General features: G+C 37.3%; 1 protein-coding gene across 1 annotated transcript in view; it reads right to left on the reverse strand.

Moving 5' to 3' along the window:
- ASTN1 (astrotactin 1) overlaps positions 1–21725 on the reverse strand; it is a 220058-nt gene that overhangs the window by 43688 nt on the left and 154645 nt on the right. The window contains 6 exon segments of the mRNA XM_070939234.1: positions 3434–3561; positions 5065–5259; positions 6830–6996; positions 16081–16231; positions 18206–18343; positions 19399–19473. Coding sequence (XP_070795335.1) covers positions 3434–3561; positions 5065–5259; positions 6830–6996; positions 16081–16231; positions 18206–18343; positions 19399–19473 — 854 coding nt within the window.

Genomic DNA, 21725 nt, shown 5'->3' on the forward strand with positions numbered 1-21725 from the left:
GAGAGCAAAAAAATCCAAAGAAAAGATATAAAGGAGGCAAATATATGAAAGAAGACTTCATAAAACAGGGACTTTTTTGTCTTGGAGGATTAGATAGAGAAGACAGGACATTCTATTGTAATTATACCAAAGAAATGTCTATAGGTGCTTTTCAGTAATTAAAAATAGCTTGGAAAGGTTTTTCTCCCTGTCTTAATATACTAAGTCTCTCCTGCCCCTAGTTCCTCAGTGCAGTTCTGGCTATGAGGTCAATCACAAGACATTGCCTTATAGTATTAATTTTTCTAACTACATTTTAATGAACATTTTTATATGTGCTGCCATGGAAAACAAATCACAATCTTAGTTGAAGCCATGGGATGTGGATACAGATAGTTAGAAATCTCAGAACATGTGCAGGAGTGACAAAGGAAGCTCCACCAAGTTTTTATAGTTGACTTAGATGAGAAGATAAAGAAAGGTTCATCAAATCCTCAAACAACACAATGCTGGGAGGGATTGCTAATACCTCAGAAGACAGGCTCACTGTTCAAAGGGACATTAGGCCCTTCCCTACAAAATACTGTTCAATGATGAAAAGTATCAATTTCTGCATTTTGGGCAATACAAGATAGGTGGTACCTAGCTCAACAGTAATGGGCAGGATCTTTGTAGACCATAAATTAAACCTGAGTCGTCACAGAGATGTCTTGGACTGCATGAAAAGTATAATGTTGAAATCATGGGAAATGATAGTTCCACTATATACAGTGGCAGTTATACCACACCTGGAATACCTCTCCAAGCATCTGTCCAGTTTTGGTCACCACAATACAAGAAAGATATTGAGGAACTGAAAGTATGCAGAGAAGAGCAACCAAGACAATAAACTGCTTGGAGAAAAAATATGATGAAAAACAGTTTAAGAATTGGGCATGTTCAGCCTAAAGAAGAAAAGGCCTAGGGGGGACAAAATAGAAGTCTTCTAATACTTTAATGACTTTGGATTTATTCTCCACAAGCTTGCAGATAGGGCAAAGCCAAATTGGTGGGAATTTTACAGAGACAGTTCCAAACTCAAAATAAGGAGGAATTTCCTGATCATGAGTGCCATCAATCAATGGAACAACCTTCCTCCTGGGTTGTATTAATCCATCACTAAATGTTTTCAAGCAAAGGTTTGATGATTATGATCTGAGGATTCCTACTCTGGGCAAAGGATTGGGCAAGAAGGTCTGAAGGGTACCTTCCAACTCTATATGTTCTGTGACTGACTCAGATTTTTTAAATGAGCACTACCAAGAGAGGCTGATTAGGTAAGATATTTACCCTTGCAAGTTGAAATAACAAAATTTCCAATTATATTATTATTTCCCTCTTTTGTCATAGCAGGCACCCAATACCTACTAGATATTTAATTCTTACTAATATTGGGGGCGAATCATTGGCCCCCACGGAAAGGGCTCGCAACTTGGGCATCCTCCTGGATACACGGCTGTCTTTAGAAGAGCATATGACGGCCATGGCCAGGGGGGCTTTTTATCAGGTCCGCCTGATACGCCAGTTGCATCCCTTTCTAGATTGGGATTCCCTACGCACAGTCACTCAGGCACTCGTCACTTCCCGCCTGGACTACTACAATGCTCTCTACATGGGGCTCCCCTTGGGGTGCACCCGGAGGCTCCAGGTTTTTTGTTTTTTTTTTTAATTTGATTTATATGCTGCCCTTCTCCGGAGACTCAGGGCGGCTTACAATGCATTAAGCAATAGCCTTCATTCTTTTGTATATTTTATACAAAGTCAGCTTATTGCCCCCACAAACTGGGTCCTCATTTCACCTACCTTAGAAAGGATGGAAGGCTGAGTCAACCTTGAGCCTTGGAGAGATTCGAACCAGCAGAAATTGCAGGCAGCTGTGTTAATAACAGGGTGCACTAAACCCCTGTACTATCAAGGCTCTTGATCCAGTTGATCCAGAATGCGGCCGTGCGGGGGATTATGGGAGCGACGGGGCGCTCCCATGTGACACCTCTCCTGCGCGAGCTGCACTGGCTTCCTGTGGTCTTCCGGGTGCACTTCAAGGTGTTGGTGACCACCTTTAAAGCGCTCCATGGCTTAGGGCCGGGGTATCTACGAGACCGCCTTCTGCCACCAATAGCCTCCCACCGGCCAGTTTGCTCGCAGAGAGAGGGCCTCCTCAGGGTGCCGTTGGCCAGACAATGTCGGCTGGCGACCCCCAGGGGGAGAGCCTTCTCTGTGGCAGCACTTGCCCTCTGGAACGACCTACCCCCAGAGATACGCACAATACCAGAGCTCCGGACTTTTCGTCGGGCCCTGAAAACACATCTATTTCATCTAGCCGGGCTGGCTTGACCCCATCCTTGCGGTTTTAAATTTATAATTGGTTTTAACTGGGTCATTTTAAATTAATGGCCAAAATTATTTAATGTTTTTAAATTGCTTTTAAATTTTATATGTTGTGTTTTTACCGTGGCTGTTCACCACCCTGAGTCCTGTTGGAGAAGGGTGGTATACAAATTAAAAATAAATAAATAAATAAATAAATAAATAAATAAATAAATAAATAAATAAATAAATAAATAAAAATAATATGTAACCTTCCTTTTCTTATGCCTAAACTAAGTAACTCTGGGGGTGGAAAGAAAGAGAGGTTGAGGGGCTATAAAGCTTGCCTAACAAAAGCAACCCCTTTGTGAGTCATGTCCATGGACTACCTACATTGTCATAGTCCAGACTTACCACACTGCTCTGAGACTCTCAGATACTATAGTTATGGAGTTTATTTGAATAAATGTTTCTTAATTGTAAGCATCCTGGCATCTTTCCTAATGTTCACCTTTTTTAGTATCTGACCTACAATTGCACTAACTGGCAACACAATAATTATTGTTCTATGACAGTGTGGAGTATCGTACTAGCACCAAAATAATGTATCTCTTGTTTGTATTTTTCATAAGATTTGTTTGACATTTTTGACTCTATACCATCATTAAACTAATTGACCATAAAATATTTGCATTTTTTCTAGTGAGTCATATCTATATTACAAAACATTAAGACTGAACAAACAATAGGATTCAGAAACTGAGATCTGGGAATTTTTATACCACAAGCACTTCTACCCCATATCCACTGTTTCACAAAGCACATTGTGCTTTGTGTCAACACAAATCCTGGCCTTTGCACATATGTATATTAAATGATTTGTCTCACAATGCACATTTTGATTATCCCCTTGCCTCCTACCAAAAGAACCTATGAATTTAAGGAAAAATGCTAATTATAGTAAACTAATAGCTCCAGATAAACTGGAACTAAAACAGAATTATCTTGACTCAATTCTAAAACAGATGATAGCATGATAGCAGTTTGAGGAATGACCCAAAACTAATGCAAAAACTAGTGGAAATGACCTCTGAAAGGGATCACTTACCAGTTAGAAAATCTGGATCAGGAGTAGGTTCAGACAGCTCCTCTTGGCACTGATTCTCTAGTGGAACAGTGGCCAACATTAGTCCATCTGGCAGCTGTTGCTCCAAGCCACGAGCAAAGTTATTCATCCTGAAAGTGCCAAATGAGAAGTTCAAAGCAAAAGTCAGTTCACAAAATCCAAACAAATCTATCTATAGCTATTTCCTAAACTAAATTCAGCAGAATACCAATATTCCTTGTACAACTTATACAATACTGTAAATACCTTCAAAGGCTTTGAAGGTTCTGCCATTTTGTCTTCAAAATATATTCATGAAAAGTAGACTGTTCAACACAATTTGAAACCAGATCAAATTATGACAACAGATTGAGTACTTCACCCATCTCTAAGCTTTTCCAAATTTCATTCTAGATGTTGAAATATGCCACCATGTGCAGGCTCATAGATCTCATTAAAATCTATAATCAATATATCAAAGTTAAGTAGAAATAAAGAGTATCATGAAAACATTTTATTTCAATTGTTCCTTTTATTATTATTTTTTCTTTTTTGAAAGGGCGTTCTTCAAAATTGTTTCAAAATCCTACATTTTAAGTCTACATACAGTGTCATCAACATCAAAGGATTCCTCTTGACCATTAATGCTGCCAGTGGAGCCTTTCTTTGGGCTCCATTTTTGTCCACCAGCTCTTACAAATTGAAGGATTAAAGAACTGTGTGAATGCAGAACCAGCATGTGTAGAGCTTTTCTTCAAAAAAAAAAAAAAATTAGACTTGTTGAAATTTCTTTTGCTCCAATAAAAAACTTTACCTACAGAGAAAAGGGCCCTTCACATGTTTTAATTCTTGACTTAATAAGTAAATGAGGATGTGCCAATCACCTGTAAGAAACATCATTAAATAGAACTCTTGTTTCTCCAGAATGTCATTATCTATCTAGAAATTATGATAAATTTGTGATAAAAAGAAAACCAGTGTTTTTCAATAGAATTTAATGGATAACTTCAAGGAGTATTTCTTCTAATCCCATTAAAACTCCTTTATTATACACCTACCCAAGATATCTTTTAAAACATGCAATCATTTCATAGATAATATGTTCTCTTGATAGATAGCATAATTGCAGAGGGCTCTGCATGAATATTAATATCTTTAGGAATTTGATGAACAGTACTAGAAAAAGGTCCTTCTAACAGAAGTCATCCATCTCTGAAAGACATTCACTTGAGGTCAAATCCCAGGTCTTATTGAGGCAAGTGAGGAAACCTGGGAATTTTTTTAAAATAAGGTTTTATTAATTTTCTATTGTCTACATTTTGTTAGTGTTTAAATAAACATCGTGTTGTCTGGGTTATTTTATTTGCTTAGCAGTACAGATTGTGTTCTCCACTCCTTTTTTCAACCACTGGTAGAATAAGTTTCAGGTTTGATAATATTCTGTATCTTCTTTCTGTTTAATCTTCAATGTGAGTTGAAGGGAAATTTTAATTTGCAAGTTGCTTTAGGCAGAGCTTTGTATTGCTTAATGTATGATGTAAAAGCACTATGAATAACCCGGTGCTGATAAAATACAAAGAACAGGACTTGGAATCCCACAGAACAACAAGCTTTTTTTCTAATATAATCATCACCTGAATGTCCCCTTCAGCACCTGCCCAGGTGCCAACTCACGAGTTTGATTGTTGTAGCCATAGAACATTTCTCCAAAGAGAGTTTGATTCATGGGAAGCTCTCGGCTCTCTTCACAGTCAGCACCCCCTGGACAGGACTCCGAAATTAACTGACAAGACCGGCCATCCATACCTAGCTTGTAATCTTCAATGCATCTGCCAAAGAATACAAGAAAAACTTTAAAATTTTTACAAGATTTCTAAAGAGAAATATGTTTTGTGTTCAAGGAAGAACCTATAGCAAATATGGTCACACAGGTGAAAAACACAGTACCTCTCTTACAGATTTGAAAAATCATGTGAGATTAATATTTAGATCTAATTCCATGATTTTTCATATTTCTGACCTTCAGCAAAACTTTTCCATGCATGACTTTTGCACCAAGTAATGCCTGATGCTGGAATATTTCTTAAAATGCCCCTACCAATATACATGGAGATAAAAAGAACCACACTGACATTAGTATGTGGAATTCAAATGAAGAAATTATCTCTGTTAATTGAAAAATGGACACAACAAAGTAAGTGAATAACAGAACAACTGAACAACAGTTGAGTGAGATGATCAAAACCTGTTAATCCCTAACTGCAACTTCTACTGAAGAAATTACTAAAATCCAGAACATGAACTGCAACTCAGCAACAATTGGAGGCCCATAGATTTCTTTCTTTTTTTTTTTTTAATGACCATGAAATGTCTCAACCTCTGGTTGCTAAAGACAACTCCTTAATCTGCTATCAGGAACCCTGTTATTAAAAATTTCATGGTAAATAAGAGTTTCTTTCACTGCAACAAAATATATTATGATAGGATTGAACAAAAGATGTTAAATATTAGTGGTATGCGATACTCTGTCATTCCAAAAAGGTATTTCAGAACATGTAAAGCTATGATTAGAGCACCTGTCTGCAACTCTTTAAAGTAGCTGCATTTAGGATCATACAGCAGCTGCAGAGATAGCTGTGTGATCTTGAGAACCAACAAAATTACTGTACATACAGATAGGGGCTACATTCATACTCTCATGGGCTTTCAGGAATTGAATTTAAGTGCTGGGAAATGTTAATAATTTTCCAGGAAAAAAGAATGAAAGGGTTCATGTGCATACGCCAAACACATGACCCATGCTATATATAATTATTGCTGCAGTCAAGGGAACATATATGAAATGTATAAAAAAATTTAAAGACAACCATTGTCATATATACATTTGTATGGGCTACATTTGGCAGGTTTCTTCAGGAAGAAAGACTTATTATTTAGATACCACATTATAGAACAGAAAGCAATAGTTAGACAAGATTTAAATAGTAACAAGGATACGCAGGGAATGGTAAAAAAAAAAAAGTCAAGACGGCAGTCACAACAATGTAATTAAAGCTCTACCTGCAACCCACAATTTTAATTGCACTATCACAGCTGCCACCTTAACTTTTTTCTACTGACAATCTTACATATTAAACTTATTATTATATGGAATAGTCTGGAATTCATTGTTTTGAAATGAGTAGCAGTGAAAGGAAGGGTACTATAAAGCAACCTTGAAATAACACAACATTTGCTACAAATGTGCTACCACTATGCATGTAAATATTGAGGGGTGTGCGTGTGTGCGTGTGCGTGTGTGCGTGTGTGTGTGTGTGTGTGTGTCTTATTTGTATGTCTGGATATGGTTTGGAGTAAGGTCTAACTCTAGAGGATATCAGAAATGTTTGTGGAACTCACCCACAAAACATAAGTATGTTGTACAAGGAAGGGTCTTCTGGTAACGGCATCATATGCTGCAGACAGAGTTGCTCGCAACCACCATTGAACCCATCTGAACAATCCACTCCTATGTGGCGATCGTAGCAGCCCGTGCCGTCTTTCATGGGGCTAAGGCCAGGAGGACACTAGCAGAGGAAGAAGAATAGCAACACGAACCAGGTGAGCATAGATTTTATGCAGAGCAATTCCTTTGCACTGCACAGTACACAAAAGGGTTCATTACGCCCAACAGAAACATCACAAGTGTTATAACTGTATTGCTTGTTCCACATGCTCAGTTTATACAGTGAGAAGAAAAACTGAATTAGTGGTATTATTTCATCTTATCATTGGCACTGAGATTTGTGGTAGCTTCTTGCAAGTTTTCTAGTCAATTTCTGCTATTTAATTCTACAGTATCATTCACACTTTGATCTTACAATCCGTGTTGCAGTTCCTTCCTGTTGCAAAAATCTCTTCATTTTCATCTTTACAGTTTCTGCAACCATTATTAAAGTGTATAACCTCAAATACACATCAACACCAACCAGGGTGATTAACAGTCAGAGCCAGCACTCTATTTCCCTCCAGTCATTTTCAAGAGGAAGATGTGTTTGCAGAGAACTACTGTATGAACTAGGTGTTGCCTCGGGCTACCTTAGAAAACAGCCACACTCTGGTTTATATGCTCAGCCATGAAATAGATGAGATCTAGAGGCTCTCATTAAGTAGAAACTACTTTTTTCAACTTGTTTTAGTTTTAGTTTTGAAATTGCCCAACCTATAAACAAGTCCAACTGAAGTGAATTAAAGGGCTATAAAGCTGACTGATAATACCATCAATAAGGCTTTGCTTTCAAGTGGGACGTTTTGTAGGATAAAGTAGGAAGAGCTGCAGGCTTTTTCTCCCCTCCCCTTTCTTCTCTTTTGGCACATGTGGATTTCACAGAGGATTTCCATCCGAAATGTCTTTCCCCTTGTGATCCTGTGATGAAACTCACACAATAAGACACAGGTTGCTCGATGACATTAATTCTGCAATTTCCAGAACAAACGGTCCCCTGTAGGCTCACTAGACTCGCATTCTGCCCCATGTTGTTCCTCCTCCATCCATGCCAGCTGGAACGGCTACGCACAGGAGAATTCTAAATGTTTGCATAATGCCAGCAGTCAATGAGAAGACCCAGATGTTTGGGGTGATGGCAAACAAGCAAATGAGGAGCCTAGGAATCCTGCTCAGCACCCATCCTCATCAGAGTGACTTCCCATCTGGCTGACAGGATGTGCTTCAAAGTTAGGGGTGGACAAAAGAGACTTGAGTATATGTGCGTTTTCTACTGATTGATTTCTTTGCAACTCATGACTTACACAAGGGCTTAGGAAATTACAAAAACAAGAATAATCTTTTTTATAGGAATGCTTTTGCACGACTCCCTATTAAGTGATATAGGTCTTTGGCAGGAGAATTTGCAAGTGAATTGCAAGCTCAGCTTGCACAGGTAAAAATATAAAATCCGCGCCTTAATGTGATGTTGTCTCAGCTTTCCCCTGTATGCCAGACACAAATTCATGTGTTAACTATACTATAATTGGAGTAATATTACAGGGGTGATGTTGCTGGGAGAGATTGGTGGCTTTGTTTTGTCTGCTAGTTTATTTCTTACAGCAATGTTTCTTAACAGTGGCAGCTTTAAGATGTGTGAACTTCTACTCATGTTGGCTGGGGATTTCTGGAAGTTGAAGTTCATACATCTTAAAGTTGCCAAGGTTGAGAAACATATACCACCACAATTTATTCCACACTAAAATTCAGAAAGACCATCTCCTGGGCCCTTTTTAGGAAAATTCCATCAGTGCTTGACAAGCTCTCCTTGTATTGCTGTTAAACTAGGTATGTTTGGCTTGTCTTCACAATTTATTTCGTATAAACCCAAATGGGACTTTTATAATTCCATGTTTATGGATTTACTTTCTTACCAAATAGATAACTGGATTCTCCTTCCCTTTCAGCTCCCTTTGGTTACCTTTTCAGTTTGAGAGTCAGTCTGATCTAGTGGTTATGATGTAGAATTAGGACTCAAGAGATGCAAATTCAGGTCACTCCGCAGACTTGGAAGCAGACTTGGGGGCAGTCAGGGTTATTTTAATGGGGGGGGGGAAGAGTAGTAGTAGTAGTGTGTGTGTGTGTGTGTGTGTGTGTGTGTGTGTGTATGCGTGTTTGCTTCTAAATATATTTGCATTTGTACAAGTATGTTTGTATATAATGTCAGTGTTCCAGAAAGTCCCCAACTCCAAGTAAAAACTCTGAAGTTCCATTTTATTAGAGTAGGTATACTGGCACATTTGGGAAAACCCGAATCTGAGGGCTCTGGGTTTTCCCTCAGTAAATCAAAACCCCAAATCCAGCCCCTTCACCCATCAGTCTGTCACATGGTCCAATCATCATCCGTCCCAACTTGAGCCATTCCTGCAACCACTCCTCCTCTAAATGCATAAACACCATGACCTTGACCGAAGGGAAGAATGCTATTATGTCTAACTATATTTACTCTCCTAAATCCCCCCTCCTACTTTCCCAGGCGCATGGAGTTGGCAGCGTGGAAGCTTCTGGTGCTAATATGGCTTCCAAAGCTGACATATACATTTGTTTAAAAAATCAAACTGCCTTGAGCACAATCTAACAAATTAAAAATGAATTAATATCCTTTCATGTTGATTTAGTGTTTAACTCAGTCAAACCATATTGTGAGTAATCAGCAGAAAATTCCAAGAATGGCAATTTTCTGCATCCTTTCTAAATTCCCACCATACTACAATATTCCAATCTCGGGATTTGTAGCCCAATTCATCTGAAGGAAAGCAGGTTGGGGAAAGCTGCAATATGTATCCCTATTTTATCACATTTGTTTCCTTCCCATATGCTATTTTTCAGCAGTCTTGCCAATTCCTTTGTACCAAACCTGTTGGCATAGTAATTCAAGAGAAATAGAAATATCCTCTGAAAATTTTAGCTTTTGTCACACAGTCACATTTATATAGACCTGTACTTTCCCCCCAAATTTAGTAAGTGTAGGATATTGTAAAAACTTGTGTCTTAAGGAAGCATCTTTCATATTTCATCTCCAATAAAATGCTGTTGTAGGCAATCCTTTTCTATACAGATGTTATGGAGGGCAATAAATTCTATACATTATTTTTTGTTATACAAGTCATAGGTGAAGATTTGTTGACATTCTAGGTATAGAGGTTAAGACACTCTTCCATTTGTGTGTGTGTGTGTGTGTGTGTGTGTGTACAGTCAAGTGTGTGCATGTGTCTGTGTTGTACTTCTAATATACTATATATGTTTATATTTGTAACTTATTGTTTTAATAAATTATACCCTATGTTTTTTTGTATTTTTTCACTTATTTTTAAGCACTTGTTATGTATTTTTACAACATATGTATTTGTGTGTTTTGCTCCTCTTACTTTTTTCCTTTTCTGCTATTATTTTAAAAGCAATAAAAATATTATTGGAAAAAAACCCCTTGTGGACATGGTTCTCTCCAACGGCTGTCTGCTTTATCTCATTGCACCACACCAGCATTGAAACTCCAGAGAACAGGATTTAAGATTTGCAGATATAACACGTTGACTGTTCAAGACCATGATTTCTATATTAGATGTATTATTTATATGTCTTGTCACATCTTCCATGAATATTTCTACCTCACAAAGAGGCACATTGGAAATTATAATTATAGATTAGCACTGGGATGAACAGGTCTGCCAGTTCTGCTTTCTCTCATGTGTAATTTTCTTTTCTTTTTCTTTCCTTCTTATTCAGTTTCAAGATCTTTCTGTAAGATAAACTCAGGCATCTCAAAGGAAATTCTTAGCCATTCTTGCTTGGTATTATCTACATTGACTGGTTTAAATCTTCAAGGTTCTAAACTTGAGGCCACAGAAGGCCTTTTTTCTCTCTAAAGATACCCAAGATTAAACTATGGGCCTCTTGCATATAAAGTAATGAGGTATGCCCATTCCCTTCAAGAATAATGGATGAATAAAACATTCTGGACTTTCAGATCAATAGGAAAGATATGCTGTTGTGTGTGTGTTTTGTGTGTGGAGTTTCCAGATCGTTTTCATACAATTAAAGGGGTGAGAAATTACAAGAGAGGGAAGACATTCCACTATTAAGCCAAAACACAAGAATGTTTGCAAAATGTATCCAAGCTATGCTTAAATGGAAAATGAAATACAGCTAAATTATATGCAAGAATGTGTCCAACTGCAAGACTGCAAAATTTCCAAAACTCAATTCTGCATCCCCACCCCAATCTTAAAATTTCATCATCAGATAGCAACAATTATCACTGAATTACTTTACAAGATTTGGCCACAATAGCAACATGTATTACTTCATGGATTTAAGGAACAGAAGCATCAAGAGGTTTTCATAAATGTATCATTCTGATATATCCCTAATATTAATTCATTGTTTAAAATGGATATAAATTTGTTTAAAACTGTCTGCTACTGACTAAAATGATTATATATTATCAGTTTAGGGTGTCTTGTCTATTATATTTTTGCATTATGAAGCAAACTGTAATGTTAAGAATGTTTTATGCATGAATATATGAATTATATTATTAAATGTTGTAATTGTGTGTTGTCTAGTTTGAGTACTACAGAGAAGGGAATTCTATGTACAGATTCCTCCTCTTAATCCATACTTCTGCTGCTGTCAGCACAGACTCTCTCAGCAGCTATTTTAGAGGTAGCTGTGTAAAAATATTTCCATTTGCTGATCCCTTCACTAATTCTTTTACACATCCATCTTTGGCACAATGCCTCTCCCAGCACAAAAGCAGGTGAAAAGGGAAAATGTCAGCACTAAGACACATTCAACAGCTTCACAGTCAGAGTATGAAGCAGATGGATTGCTTTCCACCTATTTCTCATGCCAGCCCTGGTGCAAAGGGAGGGGGGGCAGGAAGATGTGCTGTGAGTCAATGAGATACAGTGCAGAGGTGGATGAAGGGAACATCTGCCACAAAGCACTTAGCATGTATTTCCTCGTAAGAAATGAAATTGGCAGATGCACAAAGACAGCAGGCAAGGAAGGAGTACACTCTAGAGAAAGAATTAATTTCTTGGTTCAGTCCCCATGTTACTGCTTAGTAGGAGAATGTCAAAGCCAAAACTTGAGGAAAGCATTGACATTTTCTGATCCACAATTCTTTAATGGCACTCTGTATAAGCACAGAAGCTTTCTTGTTCCCGTAAGAAGCAATCTCGGCTAATATAACATGTAGATTTTCTAAAGCTTAGAATTAAAAGATGCCTAGCCCACAGAGGTTATCCTACAACTTTCCTTTCATAGTTCAGTGCAATGATCCATGCTATTTTCCATGTTTTGTAGGTTCTCAGTTTTCTTTCCTGGAGGATCTCATAAGCTCCATCCAGTTAAGACTTGCTCAGTCTCCCTATTCCTTTTGACTTATTCACACTTCCTTTAAATATTAACCATGCAATCTGATCTTCATTCTTCTCTCTATATAACCAGACCACCTCGACAAACCCCTTTTATACTGGTTCACTTCTATAGTCAGTCAACGTTCATTTATTGTTCATTCATTCTTGACTCTATCATTTCTTCTATCACATGCATAGCTTTTCAATGCATTCAACTTACATTTCTCCTAACTTAAGTACCTACTTGTAGTTGGTCGGTATGTCTGTTATGTGGCTCACTGGTAGTTCTACTTCATTAGTCTTAATTACCTTCTCTCTCTTAATTACCATCCAGCCACATTTCTCCAATCCTAATGTCCTCAGTGTAGATCAAGTAGATCAATGAGTTGATGTCTTGATTATTCTTAGCATAGTTTGATGTCTTTCATGCAGAGGAGGTGGCTCACAGTAGTTGTACTCTTAAATGTCAATCCAGTCCTTGGATTATTTGGCTGAGAAGGTTCAAGCCTATGCAAAACAGCAGTAAGGACAGTGCATCATCTTGGTATATGTTGTAGTTGATGATCACTTGTGTGAACTGTTTTGAGTTGACTTCCAGTGTTGTCTTCCATAGTCCCAATATATTCTCGAGGAAGGTCCTTTGTGTTCTGTTGACTCTGTATGGAGCCAGGCATGATAGATCCATGTGTGTGGCATTGAGTCATAGGCTGTCCTGTAGTTAAGCCAGGCTGTGGTCAGAATGGTTTGTCTAGACTTTAAGTCTTGGCCAACTTCTGTATCTATGAACAAATGGTGTTTTGAACCTCCCTGTTGTTCCTAATGTGTCAGCTTGATGGGTATGATGCCTGAGAGGACCTTTCATGTTATAGGGAGGTAGGCTACTGGTTGGTAATTGGACAGTGCTGTTCCCTTCTTTCATTCATGGTCTTTCATGATCAGCACTATCCTTTCTTGTGTCAGTCTGGGTGGAAATCTGCTGTTAGCAGCTGGTTCATCTATACTGCTAGGCATTCATGCATAGCTGTTAGTTTATTTAGCCACTCTGAATTTTGTCTGCGCCACATGCTGTCCAGTTCTTCATATTCTTGACCCACTGTTGCATGTCTGCTACTGGGATGGTGATTGGTTCATATTTTGGGAGTTTGTTATGGTGTGCCCTCAGATCCTGCACCCACTGATGTTCTGTATCTTCTCTGTCTCCCATATACAGTATTTTTCCAATACTGTTCAATTTATGCCAAGAATCAACCTTCAATTCCATATTCATACAAAACACTGCATAGTTCATGTATATTCACTTTACTACACACTTTCTCCAAATCAATAAATATTTATTATATTTTTCTCACATTCATATGTTTCTCAATAATTACTGAAGAGCAACAAGCTGATCTGCATACCACTTGCTCAGCATGAAGCTGGAAAGCATTTCCCATACATATCTTCTTTCCCAATATTATTCATTAAATCAAAATTCTGCCAAACATATTCTCAGGCACACGTAGGAAACTAACTCACCTGTAGTTTTTGCATATAAAAGGGAACAATGACTGCATTCTCCCAATGGTCAGGCACAGTTGCAGGCTTTGCACAACATTAAACAAGCCATATAGCCAATCTGTGTCAAAATTACACCCATATTTTAATGTTTTCTGTTAGATCTGCTGTTTTACCAATTCTTCAATACTCTCATAACATTTATGATTTCCTTTATATCATTTTTTTTTTCTCATGGCATTTATAGCATTTGTTTCAATTCCACTGCTAAATATAACACAATTGTACCCATCCAAAAGTCTACAATATTCCTTCCAGAAACCCCTTTCTTCAGTTTTATCCCAATCACATTTGTTTAATCCATTCACTTTGCAAAATCCTCATACTGCAAACAGGCTATTTTTTTTAATGGATTGGTAGACATTTGAATTCATAGGTTATCACCTAAAACACGATGCTATGCTAGCATACCATAAAATCATATGAATTTCTATAAAGAGCAAAAAGAACATTCTAGTAAAAAGCTTCTCCATCAGGGATTCTATTCTAGCACTACAGAATCCATTATCCAAATCTGAATGATAAGGATTTGTAGACTATGCAGCAGTAATCTATATATTCCTCACCTCTTTGATGGCAAAGTGTCCTCAATCCGGACATTTTGCATTCTGTAGTCTTCCTATCATTTTAAGGCCATGTAGTAGAACAGATAAACCTTGATCTAAAGAGAAGCATTATACAAAGGACACTATCTCTGGAACTCCAGAACATTTTTTCTAATGGTTACATTAAAACTGTAACGTATTATGCTAATAAAGAAATGAATCACCCATTCTCAAGTCACTTTACATTCATTTAAGGATCTGTTTGTAGATTAAAAATACATCTACTGCAAATGTAAACTGCAAGCATACGAACAGATGCTTGCAACATTCTTATCATGCAAATACACACATTAGGATGCAAAGTATAAATGCTTCTTCCTGCCAGGTGCATAGAGAGCATCAAACTCCGTATGTTAATTATATAGCATGCAGCTTCCTTTCTAGGTTTTCTTTACTCTAAAAATAAATTAATAGAGGCTCCCCTCCACCCATTTCTTTAACTGAAGGTGGTTGAGTGGGAACGGAACAATTTGGCAAAGTCACTGGAGAGAGAAGTATTACATTTCCTTTGTCCTATGTAGATCATGATCTAGATCAAGGCCTTGAAACTTTATTTGGAGCAGAGGAGAACAAGTGAATTCCTCCAGGAATAATTTGTTAAAAGGTTGCAGAGAAATAATGGGGCGGGGGGGGTGTTGAATCATGGGGTGATTCAAGAGCAAAGTTGTTTATCGTTCTGTCATGACCATTCCTCCCTTTTTCCTTTTCTTTCCGACACACTCAGTTTCCTCAATTTCATTTTTGTTCTCTTTCTAACAATATCTTCCATCTTATCATAGCAGGGAATGAAAAGAAAGCTCTTATTGGAAGTCTGAACTTAAGACCATGTAGTAAGATAGATGAATAAACTTTGATCTAAAGAAAAACCATCATACAAAGGACACTATTTTCAAGTTCCATTTACATTAAGTTTGTATCATGCATTTTGTATCCTCTTTGCAATTCATTCTAAGCAGAAGTGAACAACCTACAGGATGGAGGGCAAGGGCTTTTGAAATGATATTGATGACCACATCCTGTAGGTTGTTCACTTCTGCTTAGAATAAATTGCAAAGAGGATGCAAAGTATATGGTACAAATTTAATATAAATGTAACTAGATTCTCAGGATAGCAAGCCTAGCATATTCTCAGGATAGCAAACATATAATATGAAAGACAGCCTTAAATACATGTTTACAAATGTAATAGAATAAAGAACAGTTACAGAAGTTAATGTTCAACACAAAGCTGGAACATGGCATGTTTTCCATGGTTTTAGTTCTATTCTGTGAGCAGAAAACTGGAGTCATCTTAGAAAAATAAAGCATTGTGTTATGCATATGCTTCTTTGCGAAACATATTACAATATACAATTTGTACTGATCTGCTGTCTTAAACAAGGCAAAGCGAGGATCTCAGAATTAGTTTAAATCCCGAAATCCTCGATTTGCCCTGGGTAAGGTAACAGATCTTCGTATGTTGCATGAGGATGCCATAGAATTATAATGCTCTGTATCAAGAAGCTCAAATCCAAGAGAACTCCATGTGTCAAGGAACCTTTTTGTCTTATACTTATCTCTCCAAAAGGTCCTTTCATAATTCCATATCAAGCGCATACGAACCATACATCCAGTGGAGTCCAATTTTCGATCTGCAATGCAGCGGAAATTCTTGCTGCAACCCCCATTATCCTTGGAGCAGTCCCGAACTGGGCCAAAAGAATCCAGGAGAACCTCCAGGTTGTCAAAGGAGGAGGAAGTCATCAGTTCCTCCCTGCGATGTAATGAAACGTATTTGCAATTACAGTAACAATTATATGTTAATAAGACAAAAAAAAAAAAACAGTAATTCAGAACGCCAGTGGTTCAAAGATCATTGATGAATGATATAAACAGAAAAGAGCCTGAGACTGATGAACTGTAATTCTTCCCATTTTTCACTAACTCTCTTGAACAAGTGTGATGGGAGTCAACCCCACAACAGAGGCATAAGGTTCTCCATTGTTTGACTGAAAAGTTTGCAGTTTAAATTGTTACTATAAAATAGCACGTGATAAAAGGCACAGAAGAGGCAAAAACAAGATAACATGAGATTAACAAATCATTAATGATCACAATAATGATTTATACAAAGAAATCTGAATATATACCAGATGACTTACAATATTGGGCTTCAAATTTAATTCTAATTGATTGAGGAATGTGTTTCTTCATAGATTTTGCACATTTATTATTAGAAGTACACAGAAAGTACATTTGCTTCTTTAGTATGCCTATTTCTTTGACAGATCGCTGATAAAATGATTCAGAATTTTCCTTACTAACCATAAACTTGCACTGTTTGAACTAATGATTTCAGAGTATAGATCCTGAGAGTTATGGTAAAATGTGTACTGTGTAAGTTTAGAGTGGAGCTTTATTATGTTAAAGCTCTATGATTATCACCAAATTCTGTCCAAGTACTTTTTCCCCTTTTTCCTTTTAGGCAATCATAAAATATCAGTCAATTCTTTTTGCAACTGATGCATATAGCATTGCAGAAAGTTTTCAGAGCCTGATGTAGTATTTACAGGGCTATCACCAAGATGAGTGAGAAATTTGATTGATTCCCATTTGATACAAGCTTGCCAATTCTGTTATTTCTGAAATAAATACATAGATGAGAAAGGACTCCTGTAGAGAAATGCTGCTTTCTCTGAACTTTGCAATTTAATATCTTCCCCTCAAAATATAAACACAAAAGGATTGCTTGGGGAATACTTTTAAAATGCTAACAAATATTTAAGCAGTGTTAGTTTTAAAATAAAACAATCAAAAGGCAAAAATAAATGGTCAAGATCAACTTAACGATATAAAATCAATACTAAAGCTGAAGTGAGCTTTATAGATTCAGTCATTCCTACCCACAACTATATTATTAATGTGATTGGTTGGAGAGAGTATGAAACTAAGTCATTCTGTATGAATTCTGGCTTGCTTTAAGAAGTGAGGTAGGTAATTATGAGAAAGAGAACTTCTCAAATGCATGGAACACAGGAGTACTGTATGATCTTCAGGCCAGAGTTGCAGATCCATACATTAAGGTGATAAGTCAATAATGTATTTGAATTGATAGTAGCTTCTATTTCAATTGAACTACTTTTCTGGTTTTGCTTTTAGATTACTCCATCTTTGTCCCATGATATATGCCACACCATAGTTTTAGGAAGATTTTTCTAAAATGATAAACTTTCAGATTGTTTCAACAGAAAAGTGACATTCTATATATAAATTTTGCATAACTTTCCCAGAGGATATTTCTTATTAGGCAGGTTAAAATGTTAATCCATTTAAAGATATGAAATAAAAGCTTTAAAATAAAGCAGTGAATTATTCCCTTTTGCTTATTTCCTAGCAGTGAAACTAACTTGACATAATTCAAAAGTTCCCTAAATAATTTCTCTGCTCCATTATCTCATGTAGAACAAAGGAGGAGCACTGACACTTTCCAGATGTCCCCTCCTGCCTATTACATTTTTCCAAATGCCATACTCCAAATGTAGGAATATGATTATTAGTACAGAAATAAAATAGAGCTGGACCAGCAAAATGACCATCTGTACATAATTTTATATAATTTACAGCATCTGGAACTGCACCATTTCTGATGGGTGATCCTTTAGCAGAGACTCATTACTAATAGGAGTTTCTTTCTCTGCCATGCATAATTTCCAGGCATTCCAAAGATTTTCGTATGTCAGGAACATACCTGACCTCTACAGCATCCTCCATCACTGTCATATCCGTTTTGCACTTGGCTGATGGATTGATGGCCAATTCAGCAGGTGGGATCACAAAGCTTTTGCTCAGAGGCAGCCACATCCCTTCCCCAAGAGTGTAGGTGAATCTGCATCCATAGGAGAAAGTTAATCAGTTAGAAATCTATATGGGAAAACACAAGAAATTAGTATTTTTCTACGGTATTTATTTCTGTGCTTGCAGAGAGAGGTTCTTTAAATTATCTTGATCTAGTCTGCAATTCGGTTACTTCTTTCTCTCCAATCTTATTTATATATCCAACTCACATATGGTGACTCCTTCTACTCCATGACCATAAGGCTATTTGATTTGATATTAAATGCAAATTAACATTATCTAGACAATTTTTCAGTTCTATCATTTCAAGGTAGCAAAAAATGTGCCATTGAAGCCCCGTGTACGTATCTTATTAAGTGTTATTTCATTTATCTTTTTTTTTTCAGTAAGGTGAGAATTCTGACTAGAAGAATTTGTAGGAGACATGCATAGGAGAGGAAAGAAGAAATAGAAGTTTGTTTTTAAGGAAAAAACAGTGCTTTTTAATAAGCAGGAAATAGGCATTGCCACAGGTAGTGACTGCAGGAAGGGGTTCTTGTTTTCCCTTTTTCTTGTATTTTTGCTCTCTTCCCTAAAACAGAAATCTTCTCCCTTATTAGTAGGCAACTAGCCACGGTTACTTTCCCACAAACCATGTAACCCCACACCAGGGAGAGAGGCACAAATCATGTCATCAGTCCAGGAGCAATTGTACTACAACTGAAAGCTAATATGAAGAAAGCTCAAAAAGAGAAATTGCTCACCAAAACCGTTTTGCTCAGACATTCTTATAAAAAGTTTTTATGACTGCTATTTTACCCCAAATTGGTTTTTTTTAAAAAATAAAATTTGAACTAAAAATCCAAAATGTTGAACTTTGCATTCAGTCCTTCGGACGATTACTGAAATTTTCATAAGGCAATAGCAAGCTATATACGGTCATTTGAGAAAATCTAACTTAGAATTCATATTCATACTGTTTCAAGTTTAATTTAAGCAAAATCATATAAATTGCTGGGGAACATCTCTAACTGAAATCCTTGGACGTCCTCTTAAATAGCTCTTTCCCCTTACTGATAGCCCACAACCAAATCTGTTGAATTCTACCTGAATATCTTGTCAGAAGGCTGTTCTCCCAGCACCAAATCAAATCCCCGCTGGAATATGGTATATGGCCATGGCCTGGAGAAAGGAACAATTATAAGTGGACCAGATTTTCCCAATTATTTCATGTATGGTTATTTGAGAACCTAATAATTGACTCAAGCAGTAAACCCACTACAGGTATCTATATCAGAACAGCTAAAAACAAAAATGTAATAGGCAATTATTCCATATATTAGAACTTCACAAATACATATTTGGTTTAATCATTTTACTGTCCCACACAAAAAGGAATAGAGCTGAATTCTTGTAATTGCCTCCCTGTCTGACACTATATAATAGCAGTGACATTTTAGGCAAGGAGTATGATAGTCTCCCCCAGATGGAAAGGGAGGATTTACTGTAGTAGCCAGCACTAATGTACTTCAACACTCCCCAGGATCAAGACTGAGCATGTGTTAATAAAAATCATCTTACAACATGCCAAGTCCCACAGACATCAAATGCTAAGCCAAGAACTTTCATTTTTCTTCATTTATTTGAAGGAGGAGCTCATTTTGGCTCCTTAGATCATCTCTCTGTGATGCTTAGGCCAGCATATAAATCTTTGTTAATCAGAGAGAGACCAATTAGAAACAAGTGAGAGTGTGGCCAGCAGGAGCTCTTGTAGAGCTATAGAAGCTCTACAAGATTGTTTTGAGTGCATTAATTGGAACATAATTAAAGAGGCTGCAATGAGTGGACAATATACTGATGCGAATGAATATCCTTCTACTGTGTCTGCTTATATGCAAAAGTGTATGGAGGATGTTTGTGTTCTTAAGTCTTTTATCATATGAGCAAATGAGAAACTTTGGATGTCACAAGAGGTCCGTGCGATGTTGAAGGTGAGAAACACCACTTTCAAATCAGGTGATGTGGCAGCACTTAGAATAGCAAGAGCTGATTTGAGACATGCTATAAAAACAGAAAAGCGAGCCTATAGTCAGGAAGTGCAGAACTTATTTCAAGATCCTATGGACCTGAGATGTATGTGGCAAAGTATTTGGATTACTATTGACTATAAGGCCATGTAAGGATGGCCTTGGATTCTCTAAACAAGCTAAATAGGTTTTTTTGGTTGGTTTGAGGCCACAAACAACGTTCAAGCAAGGAAGGTTGTTCCCCTCCATGATGAACAGGTGCTCAGGCTTGATACAACTGCTGTTTGGAAGGTCATGTGGAAAGTCAATACTCAGAAAGCTGTGGGTCCTGATAATATCCCTGGGCGGGTACTTAAGGAGTATGCTGACCAGCTGGCCACTGTTCTCACAGACATCTTCAACTACTTGTTGCATCAGGCCATGGTTCCATCATGTTTTAAGATTGCCATCATTGTACCAGTGCCCAAAAAACCTATCACCACATGCCTTAATGATTACCAACCAGTTGCACTCACTTCCATTATGATGAAGTGTTTTGAGAGATTGGACTATATGGTTTCATGCTTTCCCCCTACATTTCACTCATTACAGTTTGCCTATCAGAAGAACTGCTCACACACTTTCCTGTGTGCGCCATCTTAGCTTGGCACATCTGGAGGAGAAGAATACTCAAGTGCGAATGTTGTTTATTGATTTTAGTTCAGCATTCAACACAATTATTTCTCAGCATTTGGTGAACAAACTGGGCCTATTATGTTTTAATATTCCTCCTCTGGGAGGAGGTTTCGAAGTATTTGTAGCAGGACTACCTGATTCTGTAACATCTTTGTTCCCTATGCCATCCATCTGGTAAACTCAGAAGATTGATTTCTCTCGCCATGTACATCCAAACTAGGCTGTGTTTCTCCATGTCATATAATATATGTGGATACACACATAATTTTGTATTTTTTATTTTTTTTTTAATTTTGATTTATATGCTGCCCTTCTCCGGAGACTCAGGGCGGCTTACAATGTGCTCAGCAATAGCCTTCATCCTTTTGTATATTTATACAAAGTCAGCTTATTGCCCCCACAACTGGGTCCTCAATTTACCTACCTTAGAAAGGATGGAAGGCTGAGTCAACCTTGAGCCTTGGTGAGATTCGAACCTGCAGTAATTGCAGGCAGCTGGTCTTAATAACCAGCTTAATAACAGGGTGCCTTAGTATTTATTTATTTATCTTATAACGTTTATGTTTATATTAGAGGTGGAGACCCTTTGAGAACTGTATAAAACTTAATTTCATTTTAATGTGTGCTGATTAGTGTACATTCAAAGTGACAATAAAGTTATTCTAAGAGTCATGTCCATCGCCATTGAGAAACATGCAACTAGGTTTGCAGAATATAAAACTGAGTTTGTGT

The sequence above is a fragment of the Pituophis catenifer genome, unplaced genomic scaffold (genome assembly GCF_029215685.1).
Source record: "Pituophis catenifer annectens isolate HBS135680 unplaced genomic scaffold, rPitCat1.0.hap2 SCAF_3, whole genome shotgun sequence".
NCBI classification, from domain to species: Eukaryota; Metazoa; Chordata; class Lepidosauria; order Squamata; family Colubridae; genus Pituophis; species Pituophis catenifer.